Source organism: Echinops telfairi, unplaced genomic scaffold (genome assembly GCF_000313985.2).
Source record: "Echinops telfairi isolate 266 unplaced genomic scaffold, ASM31398v2 ScPeMD7_1713;HRSCAF=2227, whole genome shotgun sequence".
In the NCBI taxonomy this organism is placed as follows: domain Eukaryota; kingdom Metazoa; phylum Chordata; class Mammalia; order Afrosoricida; family Tenrecidae; genus Echinops; species Echinops telfairi.
This window is the reverse complement of record NW_022105611.1, coordinates 7,497,045-7,520,726: the sequence shown is the minus strand read 5'-3', so window position 1 is coordinate 7,520,726 and position 23,682 is coordinate 7,497,045. Positions and strand designations below refer to the sequence as shown.

Sequence of the window (23,682 nt, the reverse complement as noted above, 5' to 3'; positions counted from 1 at the left end):
GATGACTAGACAGCCTTGGAGACCGTGCATACAGCGATAAGGTTTGGAACTGACTCTATGACAGCGAGGTGGTGTGGTTACGGAAATGGTGCTAGTTTTTTAAAGTTCTGAAACAACAAAACTGTTTGAAAAGAATCAAAGGAAAATTCCCCCTATAATTTATACAAATCCTCCCTTCACATTTGTAAAAGAAAATTCTCTTAAGAAAACACGAGAATCAGTCAAATCACCATCAAACAAGATTGTTAACTCTCGCTGCCATGAAGTCAATTCTGATGCACGGGCAAGGCAACCCTATAGAATGGGTAGAACTGACCCTGTGGGTTTTCCGAGACTGTAAAGTAGAAGTCTCATCTTTCTCCTACGGAGCAGCCTAACATGTAACCCATGATGCCACCAAAGCAGATGTTCAGATGTTTTCTGTTACTCACAATATGGTAGTTAATTGGTCTTAGTTTTGGAAATCAGTTCAAAGTCCAAAACCAAACTCACTGCCATCAAGTCAATTCTGAATCATGGCAAGCCTAGAGAGCAGGTTGCCTCTGTGGGTTTCCAAATCTAACGCTTTTCCGGAATAGAAAGCCTCATCTTTTCCTGAGGAGTAGCTGATAATTTTAAACTGTTGACCTAAGTTAGTTCAACATGTACTGCCTAAAATATGTCAATAACACACCACATGATAGCAAAGGAGAAAGATGATAAAATTTGGTGCTAGACATTTTAGGTCTGGGTTTCAGTATTATAAATGTATACTTCACAGTGATAGTTTGAGGGTTAATCAAATTAATGTAGAGCATCATACAAATGAATGTTTTATCAAACAAAATTTTGATACTAAACATAATTTTAATTCAACTAGTCAATATCATCATTTTAACAGATTGCTATTGAGGGTCAAAATTATTTTAAGAGTTTACACACACTAAACCATTTAATCCTAACAGTAGCCCTATTGAGCTCTACTCCTATGCCTTCAAACACATCACTTTCATACTTCAATCAATAAAGAGTAAAGTACCTGCTTGCAGCTGTAGAATCTTTGATTTTCTTTCCTTCCAAGGATGCTAAATGTTGTTCCAAAGCATCTAGAAGACTGCTGGGGGCCTGAAACGGTACAAATATTAATAATTTTCACAAAAACCATGACATTGGTCAAAATAAATTAAGTGCCGTCTAGCACAAGGCTTTTTACTTTTTGGTTTTTACACAAAGCTTTTTAAACTTCAATGATCAAAAATTAATGCAAAATCAAATGCATAAAGAATCCAAGGTGTTTCTGGCATATATACACATGAACTAAAGTTATTAATAAGCATAACCAAAAAACCCACTATCTTGCCTCATTAATATAATAAACATGACAGGTTTTCAAATGTGATGACAATCACAGCCACTGATACCAGGACTTGCAAAAAGCACTTTTAGTGGATACAATGAATCTTATGTCCATGGTTTAAAACCCTGGTAAACTAAACGAGACAGCATAAAATGAATAGATAATTTTATAGAGTCAAAATGCTAGAATAATCTTCAGCATTATATCAAAACAAAGTCTGTCAAGGAAAATAACACTAATCTCTGTGGCAGTAGAGAATGTGTATTATTCATGTTCGTAACCTCACAACTACCAGTACATAATAGGTAGTGCATTGATATCATAACAATAATTACCTGTGAAAGGTCTGGTATATCCCCTCTGTCAATTCCAACTTGCTATAAAAAGAAAATAGCATTGCTTTTAATAGATAAGTATGACAATCGTGTTTACAATAAAATTTAGAAAAATTACATTTGTGTAATTTTTATGTGAACAATATTTTGGGCAGATATTTTTAAATAAAAAAAAATTTACTTTCTAAAATTATCATTCCCTATTTCAATAGCTTACATGCTATTTGATGCCTCTGAAAGTTGTTACAGGAGTCAAACTACAGAGTTAGAAATTCAACCAGGCTATTAAAGTTACCAATACCATGTCTTCTAAGCATCAATATTAAATAGCCTTAATAGTACCTGATAAATCCATCTGTTCTATTAAAAACAAAACAATACTTCGATGTGTCACATGGTAAAACACTTTCTACATTGGTAGAAAGTAGGTGAGGTTCTTACATAAAAGTCAAGTAATGTCTAACCACGATATAACTGACAGAACACCCAAAGCAGTCCCAAGAGAGTTTCATGATGCTTAAACACTAAGCAATTTTCAAGAAAAGGTTTAAGTCTGTTCTTACCAATTTCAGAACCCAAATTAGAAAACTGTTTTCCGACTCATGGCTAAATTTCATTTGCTAATCATTCTCTCTACTTTTCCTCAAGTATTCTGGGATTAGTTCCAGCATATAAGTAGAAAATTTAATAAACCAATTCATACTAAGATGTTATCATAGCCAATCACTGCCAAATACATTTGTCCCTCACTGATCATATTTTAAGAGGTTATTCTTGCCTTTAATCCAAGCATTAAAACCCCTTGATGAAACAGCAAATCTAAAGACAACTTCATGACTGGATATTTTTAGGGCAGAAGAGTCCTCATATTTTTCAGATCATAGGCGAGTCTATTTTATCTCAAATTAAAATTAAAATTTGCAGACATGTAAGTGTAAGGACTGACTCTTAAACTGGTAACTGTAACTACACCACATTCCCAAACTCACTGGCCTGGAGTAGTTGACTCATACTCCTATACGACAAGGTAGAACTGCCCCTCCATCAGTGCTCGAGACTGTAACTCTCTCCGAAGTAGAAAGCCCCATCTTTTTCCTGACCTATCAGTTACAAGTCCAATGTGTCACTACTACGCCACCAGGGCTTCTCAACTACTTAGCAGGAAATGGAAAAACTCAATGACTTTTATTGGAAAAAATAAATTAAATCTGAATAAAGTCAGTAGATTTCATGGAGCAACACCTGAGTAACAACAATGCTGCTTTTTCCACAGGTTTTGTCATCTTGTTCTCTCCTATTCTGTTTGCTTATAAAAGAAATACCACTACAGAAATTGAGCCTAGATTTATCAATTTTACTAGTTCCTGATTAACAACTTTGATTCAACTAACCAATTATAAGAAAGGAAACTTCCAAAGTTATTCCAGAAAGATATATCCAGCCACTTCTGGTCTAGCAAAATAATGCCAAATATTACCACACTGCCATCTGTGATAACTTCAGAAGTTATTTAAAGATTTGCAAAATGATTAATCTATAACAGAGTTTCCCAAAGTAGGTGATAATCGCCCACTGGGAATGCAAGGATGATCCAGGGGGCCTGCAAAAGCAGATACCTACACTTTATCCTGGATTATGATTTATAGTACAAAAGTTTTAATGGCAAGGAGGTCACTGAGTAATTTTTTAATGTCAAGGGGGATGCAGGTCTAAAACCCACACTTACAAAATTTCTTAAGCAATGACAGTCAAACAATAAGTACCCTAAATTCATTTCTGTAAAGAAACAAAAATGTTTTAAATCATGTGGCTCAAAAGAATCTGCACACACACAGAATATTTTCTACCATATTTAACACAGTAAGTCTTAGACAATGAGTGGATAAAACAAAACCAATACCACTTCTATGTACCACCAACCTAATTTTACACTGGTGTAAACATTTTTTTTTCTTTTCTCGTTTGTCTGAAATTTCTATAACCTTGCTCTGGAGATGGTGCAGAGGAAGGCCTCAAACCGTTTCAAAACTGTTCTTGCAAGCACTGAAGGAATGCACAAGGTCACTCCAGACCCAGACACGCTGGAGGCTTGCAGGTGGTGTAAATGTTTTAAAAGATTATCTTTCAATACTCAATTTTGAACTTAGTATCATAGAATACATTTTATTCAATGTATCATACAGCACTGAATTCTATATAGCATATTTATGATTGAAGATATACCTTACTACAGTCAAGATAATTTACCTCTGCAACTTTGAGAAACTCTGAGATCCTAGTCATCCTAGTTAGGAACTTCTTATAAATGTCAAGACCTTCTTTGCATTGGTTCTTTTTCATATCAAAATATTTTTCTGCCAAAAGTATATAAAAACATTAATCTGACACAAAATATTTTCACACACATCACAGATAAAATTCTCAGAAAGCAAAAGGCCAGTACTTCTATAGATTATATAGGTCAAAGAATAGTCATCATAAGATAAAATTATTAGTGGTAAATTAAAATTAGATATTCAGCAAATATATAGACAGGGAGAAGCTTAAGTTGCACTAGTCATAGCAGCACTTTTCACAATAGCCCCACATAAATCAAATGTCCATAAAGTGATAAAGTCCATAAAGCCCCTAAGATAGAATATTATTCAATGGAAGAAGCTAGACACAAATGTCTACATGATTTCACTTATATTAGATATCCAGGAAAAGCAAATCTTTGGATTAAAAAGCAGACTGCTGGTTCCAGGGCTGCTATAAATATTAATACACAAGTTTTTGTTTCAACAACTGTTTTCAATTCTCTTGATGATATACCTAGAGTGGAAGTGCTAGGTTACATGGTCATTCTATGTTTAGCTTACTGATGAATGAGAAGACTATTTTGCACAGTAGATGGACCAGTTCACATTCCCACCAGCAATTCTTTGTGAGTTTCAAGTTCTCCATACTCAACAATATTTGCTGTTATCCGTCTTTTTTTTAATAACCATCCAAGTGAGTGTGAAATGGTATCTTACTGTTTCACTAATGGCTAATGATGCTGAACATTTTATCATGTTTTCATTGACCTTTTGTTTATCTTCTTTGCTGACATGTCTATTTGATACTTTGCCTATTTTAATTGGCCTGTCTTTTCATTATTGAGTTATAAAGACTGTACATGCACAATTAAAGATAACAAATGAATTTGGCAAAGTTGCAAGATACAAGATTAATACATAAAAAATCATTTGTGTTTTGGGACACTATTATGACCTTGTGCTAATGGCCTTCCTCATTCAGATGACATGACTATGTCTTTGTGTTATCTTTGTCCCTTTTAAGACTTAAATGTTCTCCTCAAGAAAAAAAAAGTTGCACTAGTCATAAAGTAGAAAGTCTATGCCTCAACAAAATTTTGAAGAAAAATTTCCATTTTTCCCTGGGGGAAAAGTAAATCAAATTGGCATATTACCATGGATTAAAGCATCGCTGAATGAGTTTGTATTAACCTAGCCAGTAATAAAAATGGATTAAAATAAAATTTTAAAAGATGTGAGGTGGGGGAATGAACACACAAATAAGTAAACATAACTGATATCTATACTTGATACTTTGGTGCCCTTAGCAATTACATAGCCCACTGAAATAAATATTTTATAAACAAAACTGAGTCTATACATATGAAATAGACAATAAGGCATCACAAATCCCTAATGGATCTCATAAGTAAGACATCAAAAAAATTGATGTTGAATAAATTTAAAATAGTTGCTTTTTAAAATTAGTATACAAAAAGAACAATTCTAAAGCAAACTTTCATTTATATGGTAAATTATGACAAAATGTGATTGGTTTAAAAAAATTTTAATAAATGCTAAATATTAAAAACTTAATTTATTAAAATGATAGAAAACCAGATATATCTAAGAAATATGTAATTCATGTAGCTGAGCATTCTGAAACGTGAGTGTTGAATTACTTAGCATGTGCAGCTAAGTGTAGAATCCTTTTTTCCAAATAAACTGCTTTGATAACCTATATATACCTCAAGGATTTGATTTTTGGCAGCTCTAAGTAACATTTCAGTCAATATATTCATCAACATAACACAAGTTAAGAAATAAAATGAGACTACAGCAATATTTACCCAACAGGTTAATAATTCCTTCATTGTATGCTGCAAACAGTCTAATGGCATCTTTGAACAGGAGCATGAAAGCAGCATTTATTACCCCATTTGTAAGTTCATTGCTATTAACCTAGGAATGAGAATAAAAATTTAATTTAATTAAACTTTAATAAACATTAAGTAAGGTTAGGTAGTTTTAAAGGAAACTGACAAAAAGACTTTATTAAAATAGAGTAAATTCATACATTTAGGCATACTAAAGAAAAAAAGACATTTATTTACTGAAATCAGGTAAAGCCAATTGACCACAAAATTGATGGTCAAGTGGGTTCAGATTTATAGCTGAACTCCAATTAAGTATAAGTCCTATAACATTAATCAATTTTGCTTAAACAAGTTATGGAGGTCAAAGGTAATTTCTTTCTCATACAATTCAATATCAAGAAGGGTGCAATCAATCATCACCACAAGAAGAAGGGTGCAATCAATCATTACCATCCAGAAGAACCCTTTCTTCTTGTACTCATTGAAGCCAACTCCCCATTTGACCCACCCTCCTCTTCTGTGCCCCCAGGCAATCACCAATCCAGCTAGTCTTTATTGTTATCCCAGTTTTCCTATACAGATAACCATACTAAACACGGGCTCAGCAACAATGGCCATATAAAACAGGTATAGACCTATATCCCAAGAGGAACCGAACTACTCTACTCCCTTGTACATAAGGCTGAACTGACAACATCCTACTGTGAGAAGATGACAGCTATCACGAAGTTGTGGATTTGGAAGTCATAGGACTTTGGTTCAGATCTCTTACTCTGAGGGTGCCCAATAGTTGGCAACCTAAGACTACCACGCATTTATAATTTTCATACTTCTTTGATTTTTTTTATGACATCTTAGTCCAACAGGCATAATTCTGTCTTATGCAATGAGTGTTAAAGGTTTTTCTCTATCTTCAAACCTCATTGTCCATGTAAATACTAACATTTTTAATTTGTACAAGTCAACAATCCATGTACTTTAGTCTAAACATCACAAAGAATTGAATTGATGACTCTATTAATTAGGGAATGGGCACATGGAAATCACAAAATTATGCTTGCTAATCTGTGTCTTTAAAATTTGCATAATAAAACTTTTTAAAAAAGAAAATAATAGGGAACATATTTGTCTTTGGGCAATAGCTACATAGCAAGTTAAGGGCTATTAAGGATTGCTTAGAACGTCCCTTTATTTCTGAATTATCATCTATTGTTTTTAAATCTTAAATTACAAAAGCTTTTGTACAATCAACTTACATTAAAATCAAGAAGGGCATCCATTTGATTTTGAATAATTGGTACAGTTTTTAGGAGTTTTTCTGTGTTCATTGTTCTCATAACTCCATCAGCCCTGTTCAAAGATAAATAGTTTGTTAATAAATATGTTTAGAGCTCCCATCTAGTTCTAAACATAGCACAACGTTTGTACTCTGTTTAAACAGAGTACAAAGTTGTGATGAAATGCTCTATTTTTTAGGTCATTATCAAACCTGAACTAGAAGCAAAAATCATACAGAGGGGGGAAAAAATTACACAAGAAGCCTTCTATGTACAGCTTCAAAGTGCTCATTTAACACTAAAAAGAATATTAACAAGATATAAAATATAACAAAAGCTTACATTTTATATAGACTTGACTAAGTCTACCGTGTACTTTACACATGAAGAAATCATAATTCTCACCACCACTAATGTTATGTGAAGAACAATGGTCTTATAGATCAAAATAGAGAAACAAAAAAACCTTTGCTCCTCAAATTATCAAACTGGTATGTTGGAATCTATTTTCAAACCTCCTCATTCTACCCTCCTTCATTGCCTGGAGCCCCCACCCCTCTCCCCCAAAACAAAAATTCTCAGTTCAGAACTCAAATATTTTATTCAAAAAAACCCCCACCAAAATAAAAGATTGCCTGATCTTAGGACCCAATCTACATCTCTCTGTTGTGCTACTGTTACAACAAAGGAAATGTACCTATCAAAAGTAAATACTACTCCCACAGGTCCCCCTCTTGATCAAGAAATCATCACTCCCAGGTAACATCACACACCTCACCAAAGAGAAGCAGTTCTAGCTGCCACATTGGGGTGTTTTACGTATAGCCTACCAATTATGTTATAAATATCCAATGGCCCTTGGCAGAAAAAAAGGTTCTCCATTCCTGCTCTAGATCATTGGTTCCCAAACTTATCTGGCCCACCACACCCTTTTTCAGAAAAGAAAATTACCCAATGCTACCCTGGCAATAAAAAACATTTGTACTATAGTCATAATCCAGGATAAAACGTCGTAGGCATCTACTTTTGCAACCCCCCTGGATCACTCCAACACCCTCCAGGGGGACAAGATTGCCCACTCTAGAAAACACTGCTTTAGATCCTGCTCTGTTCTCAATCCTGTGTTGTCCTTTGCTCTAGCACATTGTTGTATAACTGATGGGAATGTTCTATCAAACACCAACGGAGGAGCAGCTAATTAAGCACCTGAACTGTGCTGTTATGACTGAGGAACTGAATTTTTTATTGTATTTCAGTCCTTTTACATTTGATTAGGCACATAAATGGCAAGTAGCTACCATAGTGAGACAGTGCAGTTCATCAATTTTGTATGTTTATATCCATGCACAAACAAGGCTCTGGGACAGTGGTTCTCAACCTGTGGGTCCCGACACACCGCTCCTCTATTCATCTCCAGGCTGTCCGCCCACATGCAGATACGCCCACATACGAGTACCTGGCGTGAAGACAGTTACCCATGCTACACCATGCTTCAAGACAAAATTTCATTTATTTGTCATTAGAAATAAATATTTCACAATATATAACTACATAGTTTTTGTGATTAATCAATATGCTTTAATTATGTTCAATTTGTAATAATGAAAATGCATCCTGTGTATCAGACATTTACATGACAGTTCATAACAGTAACAAAATTACAGTTATGAAGTAGCAATGAAAATAATTTTATGATTGGGGGTCACCACAACATGAGGAACTGTATTAAAGAGTCGTGGCATTAGGAAAGTTGAGAACCACTGCTCTAGGATCATCAATATACACACTCCATTTCCTCTAATCCCAAATTCCCATCCAGCTACCTCTTTCAGAGAAAAGCAATTCAAAGAGCTGTCACTTCTTCACTTTCCATTCCTTTTTTCAACTCATTACCAAGATGAGCTCCTACTCACTCCCCCGTTTAAATTTGTCTAGTATAAATCATCTTCAGGAACATCTATGTTCTCTCCAATGGGTGCTGTTCAAATCTCATCTGAGCAGACTTCTCAGCACCAATCAAAAGTTTCCCTCCTTCGTGAAGTACTTTACTTACCCTCTTAGTATCCACTAAAGCTCTTCTCATCTGATTGTCTTCCTACCTAACACTTGTTCAGTCTGTTAGCTCCTAGATGCTCACTTAACTCAAGTATTCCTGGATCCTCTCTTCCCTCATTTTTATACTACTGCTCATCTGTGGCAGAGATCCGTGGCAGAGATCACCAAAATGCCATTAACAAATTTATATTCCCAGACTAGAACGCTCAAGTTCCAAGTTAGTCTATCCAACTGCCTACTTGACTTGTCAACTTGCATACATCACAGGTTATCTCAAAATAAATATTTCCAAAACTCAGTCCTGGATTCTTTACCATTACACCCAGAAAATCCTTCCCATTTAACTTTCTCAGTAACATAAGCCAAAAACTTAGATGTATTCTTTAGTCTTTCCTCTCTCATTAACTTTCATATTATCTTCATCAGCAAGTTCTGATATTTTTATTTCCTAATCACTTCTCAAATGTATTCACATCTCTGTTGCCACTGTCACTGTTGCACTTCTAGCCACATTGCCTAGTTGGATTTTCATAGTTATTTCTCTACACTCTAATCAAACGATCTTTTTAAAATTGCTTCCCCTGGTACTTATTCTAAATGCAGTTCATGTCATACTGCTGACTAAGGATATAAGCAAACCTAAATCTCCCTTATATGCTTTAAAAATCACTTCTTTAACATTCTTTGTGACAATATTTTTAGACTAAGCGTGAAATTCTATTTTCATCAATTAGTTTTCACTTTACTGGGTGTACCTTATCATCCAACTCAAAATTGTTCTTCATACCATCCACACATATGTTAAGTACATTATCAACATCCAATAAAAGTTTTAGACAGAGAACCAAACCTGGTCTTTAATACTTCCAACACAAGCTATAATTTTTTCTGTAAATAGTACCATGAACAAGCACACATTTAAATTTTGGGTGCTCACTAATAACCATGTCAGAACTGAATCTCTGCAAAGACAATTAGTGTACGTAATACAAAGGCAAACTATTTGACAGAACAAAAATGCTTACCCTTTATTATGCAAATAATCATTATTCAAGAGGAAAATATAAATTCTTATGAAATTGAAGTTACGTTAGTGTTATAATAGAAAACCACTTTCAATATATTAAAACCAATGAATAATTTAAGGAAAAACCCCAAGGGTAAAAATTCTAAATAAAATTCATAATTTTAAAATATTAATGTAAATAAAAACCTAAGGATGACTAAATGAGATCAGAAAACTTCTAGTCATCTACTGATGCCAGTCATAATAAACAGCTTCCATCTACAGTAACCTGTCAGATAACAATTCACTAATATCTAAATTATTAATATTATCGTTAAAGGGAGCCTGTGGACAGGATGAAATGCTTGCTAGGCAACTACCTGAATCCACTTGTTGAGTGGAAGTGGGAGAAATGCAGCTATAGAGAAACGGGTTGAGTCTGGCCACTGACACGTGTGGACCTGATTTACAGGAACTAGAGAAGACGAGAGTGGGTTGACTGGTCTGAAGTACATAATCTAGCACGAAGGGGCTAAGCTTGTTGAGAATTTGTGAGACGGCCCACACTAAGTTGACCAGAAACCGATCAGATGAAAAGAAGATATTTGAGTTTGTGAACTGGCACATATTGCTGCCGACTTTATGGACGGCCTGTCCCAATTTGACTTTGCTTATGGATGCAGACTTCACAAGGTTCCAACTGGAATGAAGATTCTTCATGTTGAAGAATATGATTGTCTCCTCTGAGCACTGGGTTGATGTATGTGGGCAGTATAGACATGGGATACCCAAAATTGGGCATATAAAGGCATGAAGTGGTTGGCTTACAAACTTTCATAGGTGTGGGAATATATTCATAGGATTATAGGATTAGTAGGTAGTTCTTAAATACAATCATGAGGAATAGGGCATTTTCGTTTTGTTCACTTACAGAGTTCAAAATGCATACCTATTGAATATGCATTTTAGTTTTATCTTTATCTTACAGATAAGATTTTATTATTGTTTGAAAACTATATATCGCTAAAGAGTTATGTGTAAGTGTCAAATGGACAAGGGATGGTCTGTGGTGATTACATAATCTGGTGTCGATTTGAGAGGACTACAAGCGAAGCGGTAGAGCCTGGCCTGTCAATCAAGATATAAACAGTAAGGCCTCTCTGTGTGGGCATGGCCTTCTGAGAATTCCTGTATTTCCTCCTTAGAGATAGGCAATACTTCTCTCTCTCTCTGCTCATTCCTGGAGAGACGCTATAGTAACAAGACACATAGTGCTATGCCCAGGGAGCTGGAGAAGCCATGTGGACATACCCTGACGCCACCAGACCTGATGCAGCTGGAGAAGCCACATAGAGATCCCTGCCAGTGCTGAGATGCTTACAACGCCACTGGATCCAGACTTCCAACCCCCTGATGTTCTGCATTTGGCGTCATTACATGTGTTTCATGAGTCTGAGAGGACTTTATAGATTGGTATCAGACATATGGACTAATACCGGACTTATGGACTTGATCTGAACTGGGCTGGGATGTTTTCTAAGCATTCAATTGCTCTTGTATATAAACCTCTTTTTTATACACATGAGTATTTCTATGAATTTCCCTAGTCTACCCAGACTAACACAATTATTGAATTATTATTATTGATAATCCATTTCCTTTCAGAACATACTTCTTTGTCTCCCAAAATAATTCTTTTTTTTTTTTTTTAAACAAAGCTACATTTAATACTTTGGGATGAGTCCCATAGGAATAAAAAAGACTGCAATGGGGTAACCCCTTCACCCCCCAGGTATGGCCCAGGGGGAGAGGGGGAGCTACCTGAGAGGAAGGAACACAAAAGGGACCTGCTGCGGACTCCGGGCAAAGGGAATGCCATTGGTGCCAGGACCTGTGAACACTAAAGGAGGAATGCAAGCATGGTAGGACTGGCTCCAGGTACACAAGCAGGGCCAAGAGGGTTGGACACAAAGCCACAAAGCTCCTTTGGTTCCCCTTTCTTCTTGTTTGCCTTTTCCTGCTTTTGCTGCATGATCTCCGAGTCCCTCTGCTTGTGAGCAGCAACAGAAAGCCTGTCATCTCAGTGCTTTCCCTTAACCAAGTTGCTCTGCTTTTTCATATTCTTCTGGCGGGCAAGCTCACGTTGGTTACTGTGGGTCATAGGGATGGCAGCAGCTCTGGTTTGCTTAGTTTGCGGCCCCTCGTTCTGTCTGATGTTGCAGGCCTCTTCTCTTATGTACACAGAACCACAGATCTTTACTGGGCCACACAATATGGTTGCCACAATACTCAATCTCCCTTTGAGCTATAATGTAGCTATAAAACTAAACTTTATCGATGGCTTGTCCATTTTCTGGGGGGTAGGGATTGCGTGGGGGGGGAAGTATCCTTAAGACAGTAGACGGCTATACTCGGCCTTCTTTCATGTTGTCTAGAATGTGGATGTTTTGACAGCAGCTCAGGCAATACATCCAAAACATGAGATAAAAGAAACAAAAATAAAAATCTGGGTCTGGGTAGTTATAGTCACTATTCCAGCTCCAGAGTCTTGTATACCTCAGGAAGAAATAAATGTCTACTTCATTTAAATTTCAACTATTTTGAGCTTACCCTTACTCTCAGTTAATTTAAGCCCAGTACATTATGATCACATCTTCTCAGAAAACCTCAACTTTCTCAAGTAATAAAGAGATATGTGCTTGCATTAGACTACAAAGAATTCCAAATAATTCACAAACACAAATGAAATGAATTAAGAATCTAGTCAAATCCCCAACAAAAATCTACATAACTGATTCCAAAATATATGGGAGTATTGGAGGAAAAGCTTGCGGTCTGTGTCCTCATCCACAGATACTGCCCTGGGGGTGTCGCAGTGTCGCTGTGGGCTGCAATCCACATGGCTGGCAGCTGGAAACCACCACCCACTCAGCAGGACAGAGATGCGCTTTCTATGGTCTCGGAAACCCACAGAGGCTCCGACGAGTTGGCACTGACTTTATGGCCAGTGAATTTGTTTTTTTGGGTGACTAATACTTACTGTACAACAATGTCACTTTAAAGCCACCATTTGAATTCAAGATCTTTCAAAATGGTAACTTATTATTTGTAAGAAATGAATATTAAACAAAAAGAAAATAGATGTTATACCAATCAACAAGATAAAACTAAATGCAATTTGTGGCATCCATTATCTATAGGACCACTTAATGTGCTATTTACAAACTCACCTAGTCATCCATAGACATTGCAACATGCCCTGTATGTAAAAATTTGAGTACAACCATACCACTCTTATGGAGGTAAGAGTGTTGTACACAATTTAAAAATAGGGCTTCCCTCTGGAGATCCCCTTGCAGAGGGGTCTCGGGGAGGAGATGAGCCAGTCAGGGTGCGATGTAACAACGATGAGAAATTCAACTTTCCTCTAGCTCCTAAATGTTTCCTTCCTGCTCCCACTACCATGACTCGAATTCTATCTTGTAAGACTGGCTAGACCAGAGGAGGTACACTGGTACAGATGGGAACTGAAAATCCAGGGAATCCAGGGCGGATGAGCCCTACAGGACCAGTGGTGTGAGTGGCGAAACAGGGAGGGTAAAGGGAGAATGGGTAGGAAAGAGGGAACCGGTTACAAGGAACTATATGTGACCTCCTCCCTGGAGGACAGACAACCGAAAAGTGGGTGAAGGTAGACGTCAGACAGGGCAAGATATGACAAAATACCAATTTATAAACTATCAAGGGCTCATGAGGGAGGGGGGAGCAGGGAGGAGGGGAAAAATGAAGCACTAATGTCAGGGGTTTAAGTGGAGAGAAAATGTTTTGAGAATGTACAAATGCGCTTTACACAATTGATGTATGTATGGATTGCGATAACAGTTGTATGAGCCCCTAATACAATGTTTTAAAAAAATTTTTTTAAAGCATGTAAAAAAAAATAGGGCTTCCTCAAAGAAGTACTTAAATGAACTTTTTTTTTTCATAGTAAGACCTTTTATTTGTCAACAAGAAGTCTGAATTTTAAACAGATTCTTGAACTGGTGGCTCACAGCGGTCAGCTCGTTCCACTTTTGCACCTGTCTCATCGCCAGTAGTTTTTCCAGAACTGCCACCTTCACCATGAAGCTCCATGAGTTTTCCCAATTCAAACTTGGGCTTTTTCAGCATCTTTACTTTTCTGACAAACACATCATGGAGAGGATAAATAGACTGGCAAGCCTTTTCTATGTCTTTCCCAATGCTGTCTGTAATCAATTTATGGACCACTTCTTTCAAGTCATTTGTCTGCACCTCTTGGGCCATGATTTCCATCATTTTCTTTCGGATTTGGGGGACCTGCTGGTGCTGAGCATAAGAGGTCTTCCGAATCTGATTATTGCGTTTTTTAGTAAAACCAACACAGAACAGACGAAGTAGATACCCATCGGTAGTCTTGACATCAACATGAGCTTCAATCATGGTCTGCCATTTCTTGACCATGGAGCACATCTAGTCCCGCGTTAAGGTCCATGTCATGGAAGTTCGTCAGGTAGTTTTTGGCCTGAACATCCTCGGTAATTAGCTTAAATTTTCTAAAGGCAACCTCATCATTTTGCAGATCAACAAGGCTCACTTCAAAAACTCGGCCCTTGAGGTCATCAGATGCAATTTTGGTTCCTTGAGTCCTGGTGACTAGTGCTCTCCCAATATTTCTTATATTGAACATAGCTGGTGCTTTCACATCATACCAATCTTTCTTAGAAAATGGATCAACCACTTTCTTCTTAGCTCCTTTTTGGCCACCTTTTGTAAGGCGCTTGTTCTTGCCAACCGCCATGGTGTCGTGCAGAGAGCCAAAAAACTAAATGAATTCTTAAAGAATAACTAAAAACCTGCCACATCACATACAAGAGACTTTTCAGCAGTGGTTTTCAACCTGTGGGTCGCAACCACTTTGGGGGGAAAACGATCCTTTCACAGGGGTCACGCAATTCATAACAGAAGCAAAATTACAGTTATGAAGTAGCAACGAAAATAATTTTATGGTTGGGGGGGGTCACCACAGTATGAGGAACTGTATTAAAGGGTCGCAGCATTAGAAAGGTTGAAAATCACGGCTTTACAGAAAGAAAAAAAGCACTTCCATGAAAAGCCATCTAATCATTACCTGAGTAAGAATTAATTTTGTCTTTTGAATACCTCATATTTCTACTATAAAAAATATTGATGTCCCCTTACCTCACTTTTTTAACTTCAAATAAACCCCAAAAAATGAATCAAAGATTTAAATATAAAATACTGAATCCATAAATCTATAAAAACATAAATAACCGATCATTTAGAGGTAGAAAGCTCCAACTTCTAACAGTGTTAAAAGGAAAAAAAACAAGAATTAAGATTGTGGAGAAAGTCAAGAGTAACTTTTAACAATTTAGTTCCCTAACATGCAAAACCGAACTCACGGCAATTGAGTCCATTCTGACCCACAGTGACCCTACAGAACAAAGGATGAATGGCATATGCTATAATGTGAATACACCTCAAATACAATATGTTGACTGTAAGAAGTCAGTCACAAAAAGTCATCTCATATGATTGTATTTATATACTATGTCTAAAATAGCTAAATCCATAGAGAGTGAAAGTAGATTAGTGGCTGCCATGTAGGAGGAGAGAGGACTGGGAAGTGATTGCTAATAGGCATGGGGATCTCTTTTAGGGAGTGATACAATGTTCTTTAATTAGATAGCAGCAATGTATGTCAATTTTCAAGTTTACTAAAGACCAATGAAATATATACTTTAAAATGATGAATTTTATTGTATCTGACTTGTAGCTGAATGAAGTTGTTGTAAAAATAGGAACTTTCAAATATCCTTGAACCAAAAAAAGAAAAATGAAATCCCAAAATTAGATTTTAAAATATTAAATCTAATTATATTTTTCAAAAAAACCCAAAAAGTTCAACTCACCCTCTTTTCACTTTTGTGAAATCAAATGCAACTTGTCTGTATGAAACAGCCTTTTCATTGAGATATCTACTATACCGCCTAATAAATGTAGACATGTCATATCCTGTAAGAGAAAAGTAGTTTTTCATAAGTGATTATAATTCCATTTTGCTCAGAAAACCAGCACATTATATACCAACAGCAATCACGTCTTAATATACCAACTTAATTTAATGGTAGAAAGGAGCTAATGAATAATAATATCATATAAAATTTTCAAAGACTTCAAAATTTTTTTAAAAGTCTGGTAAGACATATGTCACATGTCTTTAATTGGATGGGGTTGGGGTGATCTTCCTTTAGAATGTACTAATAGTCTATTTTATTTGTGATTAGCATTCTTATCACTTCAACAGGAATTGGAAAATGTATCTCTTTCATACTTAACTTCTTATGGAACCACTTCATTCCTCAAATTATAATTTTAATAATATTCCTGACATCTCTAGCTATTTACAATGCAGAACAGCCTTATAAATTATTTCGGACTAAATGCTAATGGCTTAGTTCTGGATTTAAGTACAATAGATCCCATTCAGAGAGAACATGCCACCTAATCTAGCAGTTTCAAGCTACTGAATTAAAAATAAGTAAATAAAACAACAGATACGGGTATTAACTATGCAATAATCACTGGGTGTGGTCACACTTTTGATTTTCTATAATGAATAAATTGTCTTTACCTTGCAATCCACTTTTATCCAAAAAATTGCTTAAGTTAAACAACGTGTTTCTTGAAGCCAAATACTGAATGAAGCGCTATAAAAAACACCAACAAATAATTATGTCAATATAAGGTACTATCATCTAACAATGCTGATTTTGGTAATTGAGGGGGGCAAGCTAATCTTAACATATTCCATTCAGTTTACCTACTTCAAATTTCTCATCCTTATATCTCCTATTAACTAGTTATTAAAGCTAAAAATATAATGCACATATTTCAGTAGCACGAGAAATCATTAAAGCTTAAAAACCATACCTATAATAGTAAAGTCAATATAAAACTGAAGCACAAACGGAACCGGTTATTTTGGTTTTACTGTAGCCCATTAGAGATGCACGTAACCATACTCTGATGTCATTTCTATTTTAAACAGCTATCTGAATGCCCCCAATTTTGATGTTTTTTAAAAAAATATAAAATGCTTCTAATCATATACCTAGATTCATAATCAACAGCTATGGAAACAGCAGTAAGAAATTGAACTGTGTGCTGTACTGGGCAAACCTGCTACCAAAGACCTCATTAAAGTGTAAGAAGTAAAGATGTCACTTTGAGGACTAAGGAACACCTAACACAAGCCATGGTATTTTAAATGGTCTCATATGGACTCAAAAGCAAGACAATGAGTAAGACTTGAAAATCTGATGACTTTGAATTATGGTATTGATGAAGAATATTGAACATATCATGGACTGTCAGAAGAATAAAAAACAAAATGAGTAGGTGAGTTTGGTTTTAGTTTGGTCAGAAGATTGAACAAATCCGTCTTAGAAGCAAACCAGACACTCTTTGAAGTGAGGATGGTGACACTTCGTCTCATGTATTTCGGTCAGATTATCAGAAGAGAGAAATCCCTGAAGAGCATCATGCTTGGAAAAGCTAAGTGCCAGTGAAAAAGAGGAAGATACGCAGTGAGAGGTATGCAACATGGGCTAAAAGCACAGCAACTATCATGACGGAGCACAAGATAGGGAGTGTTTCATTCTGTTGTACTCTGGGGTCATTGTAAGTTAGAAGTGGCACCGGGTCACTGAACAACCACTGCAAAAGCTGACATATCTTACTTCTTCCCATTTGGGTAACAAAGACTTCAGAGACACCTCTCTGAAGAAGACACTGTTCCTCAGGCACTCTCCAGAAATGCCTCACATTTCTCATTATTACAATTTAGAAACTAGGCAAAATGCTTACACATGAGGATGTAACTATTTCAAAAGTAAATGAACTTAGGCAAATACCGAATCTCTAAACGAGGCCACAAGGAGCAGTGGTTTTGTGAATCCCACGTGTAGGTGTTCTCTATGCTTTATGATTCCAGCAATCAAGTCCTCTGTGCTCTGACCTCACCTTTCCTGCTTCCTGGCTTACAGGACACCTCCTTCTCCAAATTTCAGGACCTAAACGTTTATTTTTGGCTAGGTGTCTTGCTATTTTCACCTGTACATCTTATCTGGCTTAAGAAGTGATTCTTTAAGTTTCCTGAGAGAAGCCAGCTGATGAATCAATTTATAATACAAGTATACTATCATCCGAAAGTCTGCTTACCTCATTTCCATACACCATCAAATGATGAGTTGTAATGAGAGACTTGAAGACCACCACCCAACTACTGTTAGTAGTTCTTTCAAACAAACTGTCAGCCAGCTGTGGGATGTTCACATTCATCTCATTTGTGCACTGAATTAAATCTGTAACATTAAAAAAAATTTAATTAATTTACCCTCTGGTTTTAATTTATTTTTAATGCCAGATCTGCATGCTTACAAGGAAAAGAGGTAACAGAATAAAGCAGCAATGAGTAGTTTGCAGAAGTTGTTCAAAATCTCTCAAGAACAAGTCTGTTATAATCTACCTGAGAAGTAAAAGGAGTACTAATTAGGATCACATAAATGATCAATAAAACCAAAAAGTAAACCAAATTCCTCCAAGGAACAATTCTCGCCGAAGAACTTCATTCTTCTGTGAAAGAACCATTTTAAGGCCTTGACAAATTTTCTTTTCTTACTACTCAAAAACCTTTGAAGACATTTCCAAAGCAAACTTGAATTAGCAACTCTACTGTTCAACACTAACCTGACAGCAGTTCAAATAAAGTAAGTTCCACATTTCACACCAGAAAGCATTTCTATGAACAATGATCTTCGCACCAAAATGAAAAACAAAAAACCTTTACCTAACAGCTGCTTAGTAGACACAATCGGCAAGTTCAATGAAGACAGTAATGCAAAATATAATCCAAGTTAGAAAAATAATTAACCTAACTTTCCAGATGGCAAGAGATGTCAATGTAATCCTAGCCAGTTATCTGTTCATAACCCTTAAAAAACATTTGCTCTGGTATGTCCACTTATTAAACTAAGTAACAACTGATAAGCAAATGCATTTAAAATGTATGTAAAATTTCAAATTCTAAGTTAAAAGGGATGTAACAAAAAAGGATTTCCCCTGTAATGCTTATGAAAACTAATTAATTCCAGAACCTAAAAATTAACTCCTCACATAAAGACAGGAAAAGTGTTGTGATGTGAATAAATGCTCAGCTTGTGATCACATAGCAAACATTACGAAGGTGAAAAGGGGTCCTAAATAATGTTACACTTTCCCGGCAGTACACATTTCCAGCAATATTTTCCACCAGTCATTTTCTCCACGGAGTAGCGTTTGCTCTGCACAATGTTTCTATATAGTAGTAACCTGAAAATCCTTCCAAGTCTGAGCTCCAACAACTCAGGAAGGGAAGTGTTTTCCCCACCTCTAACTAGCCAAAAGCAAACTTCTCAGAACAAAAGTCAAATTATCATGGGGAATAGCTACAGCCACTACTTTTTCCACTTGTAATCTGGGAGACACTTTTTCTTAAAAAGTAAAAGCTCTGTGACAACCTTTCCTTACCAATCAAAAGAGCTTCAAAGTAAAGACAGGTTTGTTTTTTCCCCCCCATAATCAAAACAAATATATTTTCAAATACGTCATTTGAAAATAATTCCTAACCTCAAATTCAAAGTAAGTAATTAAGTAGCAGCCAGCATGTAAGTTCTTTACTTTACGGATGTCTGTGACTTAATGAGGTTTGCTAGTACTTATGTGCAGCGGCAGGGGGAAGGCCTACCATAGAAATGAAGCACTTTACCAGAAAAAAAGTGGAAGGAATGAATCCCTGCTACACAAATAAAATGCTGTTTTTTTTCTCCCCCCCACCCCGACCCCGCTCTCAGTTTTATTATTTAACCATTCTCTTCAACAAATAATATTTGAAGTAAGTAAAGCAGATGGTAACTGAACTTACTGAAATATGTACCCCACCCCACCTCAGGGCACTGTTTATGAACCACAACTTAAATTTTATAAAGAATGAACATGCTTTGAAACATATAGCAAGAAGAATGCCCAACTAGCCACCATGATAGAAGCCCTAATCACCTATTTTAAGGCAAAATATTATTTTTACATTGAGAGAAATGTTCAGGAAGTATAAAACATTTAGAAATAACAAGGTACTACACAGTTTCATTAATCTTTTGTCCACATTCCAAGTGCAGACCCACCTGAGCTGACCTCACCAGAGGAAAGCTCAGTAACTTTAGAAACTTAACCTTAGGTTTCACTTCTGCAGCCTGCAACAGAGTAAGAATGGAGAGGTCTTTGGTGCCCATTTAAACAGGCCCTCAGTAGGCTCTACCAAAACTGATGGCATCCAAGTCGGATTTTCTAATAAAAAAACTGGTTACAAACAATTGATTTTAAAAACTTAAACAAACCCAGATGCATACATATAGATACACAAGCATGCATGCATACCCTCACATGTGGGTAAATTAAAATGGTGTTTTGCTTCTAAGGTTCTAGTTCATACATTTATGTGTTTATTCCAAACAAAACATCCAATCAATGGATGGCTGCAGATAAGTTCTCTCAGTTATAAACTTGTCTTAAGTCTCATTAGGGTGCCTTCAAAAAAAGGGGGATATGTTTGTATATGGTAGAAAAATTATTTTGAGGTGAAAGCTAATTAAATTTTTATCAAACTTCAAGTAGACATCATCCCAAATCACTGAAACTCTGCTGTGCTACATAAAACAAGTTTTAAATCAAGTATTTGAAGGAACGTTCAGAAGACCCAGGAAATCAATTCAAAGCAGAGGTTAAATCAGAAGATCATGGCAACTGCTTTTTAGGATTCCAGCAGGATGTCACTTTTGAGGACTAAGGGGCCCCTGGATCCAAGCCAAGGTATTTTCAATAGCCTCACATGCATGTGAAAGTTTGACATTGAATAAGGAAGACTAATGAAGAATCAGATGCATCCGAATTACAGTTCTGGTGAAGAATACTGTCAAAAAACCAACAGAACTATCTTGGAAAAAGTATAGCCAGAATGCTCCGTACAAGTGAGGGTGGGGAGACTGTCTCACTTTAGACATGTTATCAGGAGAGCCCAGTCCTTGGAAAAGGACACCATACCTGATAAAGTCGAGAAGCAGTGAAAAAGAGGAAGACCCTCATCAAGATGGATTGGCACAGTGGCTGCAGCAATGGACACAACCGAACAATTGTGCAAATGGTGCAGGACTGGGTGGCGCTTCATTCTGTTTTACACACGGTGGCTAGGAGTCGGAGCTGACTGATAGCACCTAACAACAACAATAGTTTTGACAGATTTTCTAAAAGGATATAAGATGATCTCAGGGGTTATTACGAAGAAGTTTTAAGAAAATGGGAAACTACATTGGAACAAAAAAGCTGAACTGATAATGCAACCGTTCATTCTTCAAGAGTAGTAAGAACTTATCACTTTCAGAATTTATTATTCAGTAATGAAGGCATACTTGTATATAAACAGGTAGTCAAAATGAATTTGTGAAAGAACTCTATCACTGTCTGAACACAATCATACAAGGTGGAGTAAGCACTTCTAATGTCACACAGCACACACCAATGCCGTAATTCATTCCAGGCCCTCTGGAGCATATCACCAGTAGTGTACAGGGCAGCCAGGACAGACTTCTTTCCTTCTTCAGGAATGTGAGAGATGGAGTAAGCAGAAGACTTTCAACATGCGACTAGAAATGTGGTGATCATTATTTCATGACAGGTTGGCATTTTAGAAACAAATGCCATCTTCTACCATGGAAGAAGACACCTTAGGACTCTCCAAATTTCACTATGGAAGTGAGACAATGTCCCATTTTACTTAAAACAAAAAAGTTGCAGCTGTAAGAAAAGTCTATCAATGCAAATATATAAACTATTTCTGTCGATCTGTTCTATGAAAAGAGCCTTGACTAAAGACACAAGTGAAAACTGAGAAACAAATGGCTAACTTCGTAATAAGTCAGCAATACATGTTACCTGGTTATTGAGTAATAAGCTCTCTCTCCTTTAACTGATTGTTTTAGTCATCATGTATAAAAGGAGAATATTTTCCCCTTATAAACTTTCCAAGAAAAACATTTAAGTCATTAAACAGTCTCTCAATCTGGGGTCTTGAAGTTAAACAAGTGGCCATCTAGCAAGGAGGCAACAAGCCCACATGGAAGAAGCACACCAGCCTGTGTGATCATGAGATGTTGATGAGATTGGGTAACAGGCACCAAAAGATCCAAAACAAACAAGCTAACCAACAAAAACATATTGTTGACAACAAAGGGGGGTCGGAGCAGAGCCCCCAAACCCATCTGTAGACCACTGGACATACCCTCACAGAAGGGTCACAAGGAAGGGATGAGTCAACCAGGGTGCAGTATAGCACTGATGAAGCACACAATATTCTCTAGTTCTTTCTCAGCCCCCACTATTATGGCCCCAGTCCTTTCAGTTCTGGCTAGACTAGAGCATGTACACTGGTACAGGTAGAAGCTCACAAAACACGGAATCCAAGTCAGATAAAACCCTCAGGAACAGAAATGGGAGCAGTGATACCAGGATAGTAGGAGAAGGAGGGGGAGTAGGGGAGGAAGGGAAAGGCGATCACAGGATAGCTGCATAACCACCACCAGCACCACCGGCACCCCCCCACCCAGGGGGACGAACAACAGAAACGTGGGTGAATGGAGACAGAGGTCCGTGTAAGATACAAAAATAATAATTTATCATTTATCAAGAGGTCATGAGGGTGGGAGAGGGGTGGAGGGAAAAAGGAGGAGCTGATACCAAGGGCTCAAATAGAAAGTAAATGTTTAGAAAATGATGATGGTAGCATATGTACAACTATACTTGATACAACTGATGTTTATAGAAAGTTATAAGAGCTATAAAAGCCCCCAATGATTTTTGAAAAGTCTGTCAATACTCATCTTTTTATTTTATACACAGTCCTTTTACAAGAAGATACATTAATATGAAAAGATCTCCATCAATACTAGTTTCAGGTTCTTAAGGAGAGTCATCACCTAAAGAAATCAATTTTAGGGAGATGTCGGACAGTGTAAGATATGACAAAATAATAGTAATTTATAAATTATCAAGGGTTCATGAGGGAGAGGGGAATGGGGAGGGAGGGGAAAAAATGAGGAGCTGATACCAAGGGCTCAAGTGGAAAGCAAATGTTTTGAGAAAGATGAGGGCAACAAATGTGCAAATATGCTTCACACAATGGATGGATGTATGGATTGTGATAAGAGTTGTATGAGCCCCCAATAGAATGATTTAAATAAAAAGAACCAAAAAAAATGAAAGAAAATTGAGCCATTGGGGTGACTTCCAGATCTAAAGAGTGACTAAGGGTGATAGTCTCAGGGCTTCAACCAATCTCCATATGTAACTTTGTATGAATATATATATATATATTTTATTTTTTA

General features: G+C 36.6%; 1 protein-coding gene, 1 non-coding gene and 2 pseudogenes across 13 annotated transcripts in view; all 4 read right to left on the bottom strand.

Moving 5' to 3' along the window:
• PICALM (phosphatidylinositol binding clathrin assembly protein) overlaps positions 1-18,573 on the bottom strand; it is a 69,736-nt gene extending 51,163 nt beyond the window's left edge. For 7 of the 12 annotated variants that reach the window (XM_045293194.1, XM_045293198.1, XM_045293197.1 and 4 more), the window contains exons 1-8: positions 18,431-18,573; positions 16,842-16,917; positions 16,120-16,222; positions 7,084-7,177; positions 5,801-5,912; positions 3,919-4,025; positions 1,672-1,713; positions 1,019-1,104 (exon numbers count right to left, since the gene is read on the bottom strand). In XM_045293194.1, the coding sequence (XP_045149129.1) occupies positions 1,019-1,104; positions 1,672-1,713; positions 3,919-4,025; positions 5,801-5,912; positions 7,084-7,177; positions 16,120-16,222; positions 16,842-16,917; positions 18,431-18,550 (740 nt within the window). In that variant the 5' untranslated portion in view covers positions 18,551-18,573. The remainder of the gene's footprint in view (positions 1-1,018; positions 1,105-1,671; positions 1,714-3,918; positions 4,026-5,800; positions 5,913-7,083; positions 7,178-16,119; positions 16,223-16,841; positions 16,918-18,430) is intronic. The other 5 variants (XM_045293201.1, XM_045293202.1, XM_045293203.1 and 2 more) reach the window with 1 other exon arrangement.
• On the bottom strand, positions 3,632-3,766 carry LOC115870529. The gene has a single exon (XR_004046761.1). It is a non-coding gene; the product is annotated as a small nucleolar RNA SNORA9 (small nucleolar RNA).
• Positions 12,008-12,326, bottom strand: LOC123522051 (annotated as a pseudogene).
• LOC105979171 lies at positions 14,189-14,999 on the bottom strand (annotated as a pseudogene).
• Positions 18,574-23,682: the final 5,109 nt, after the last annotated feature.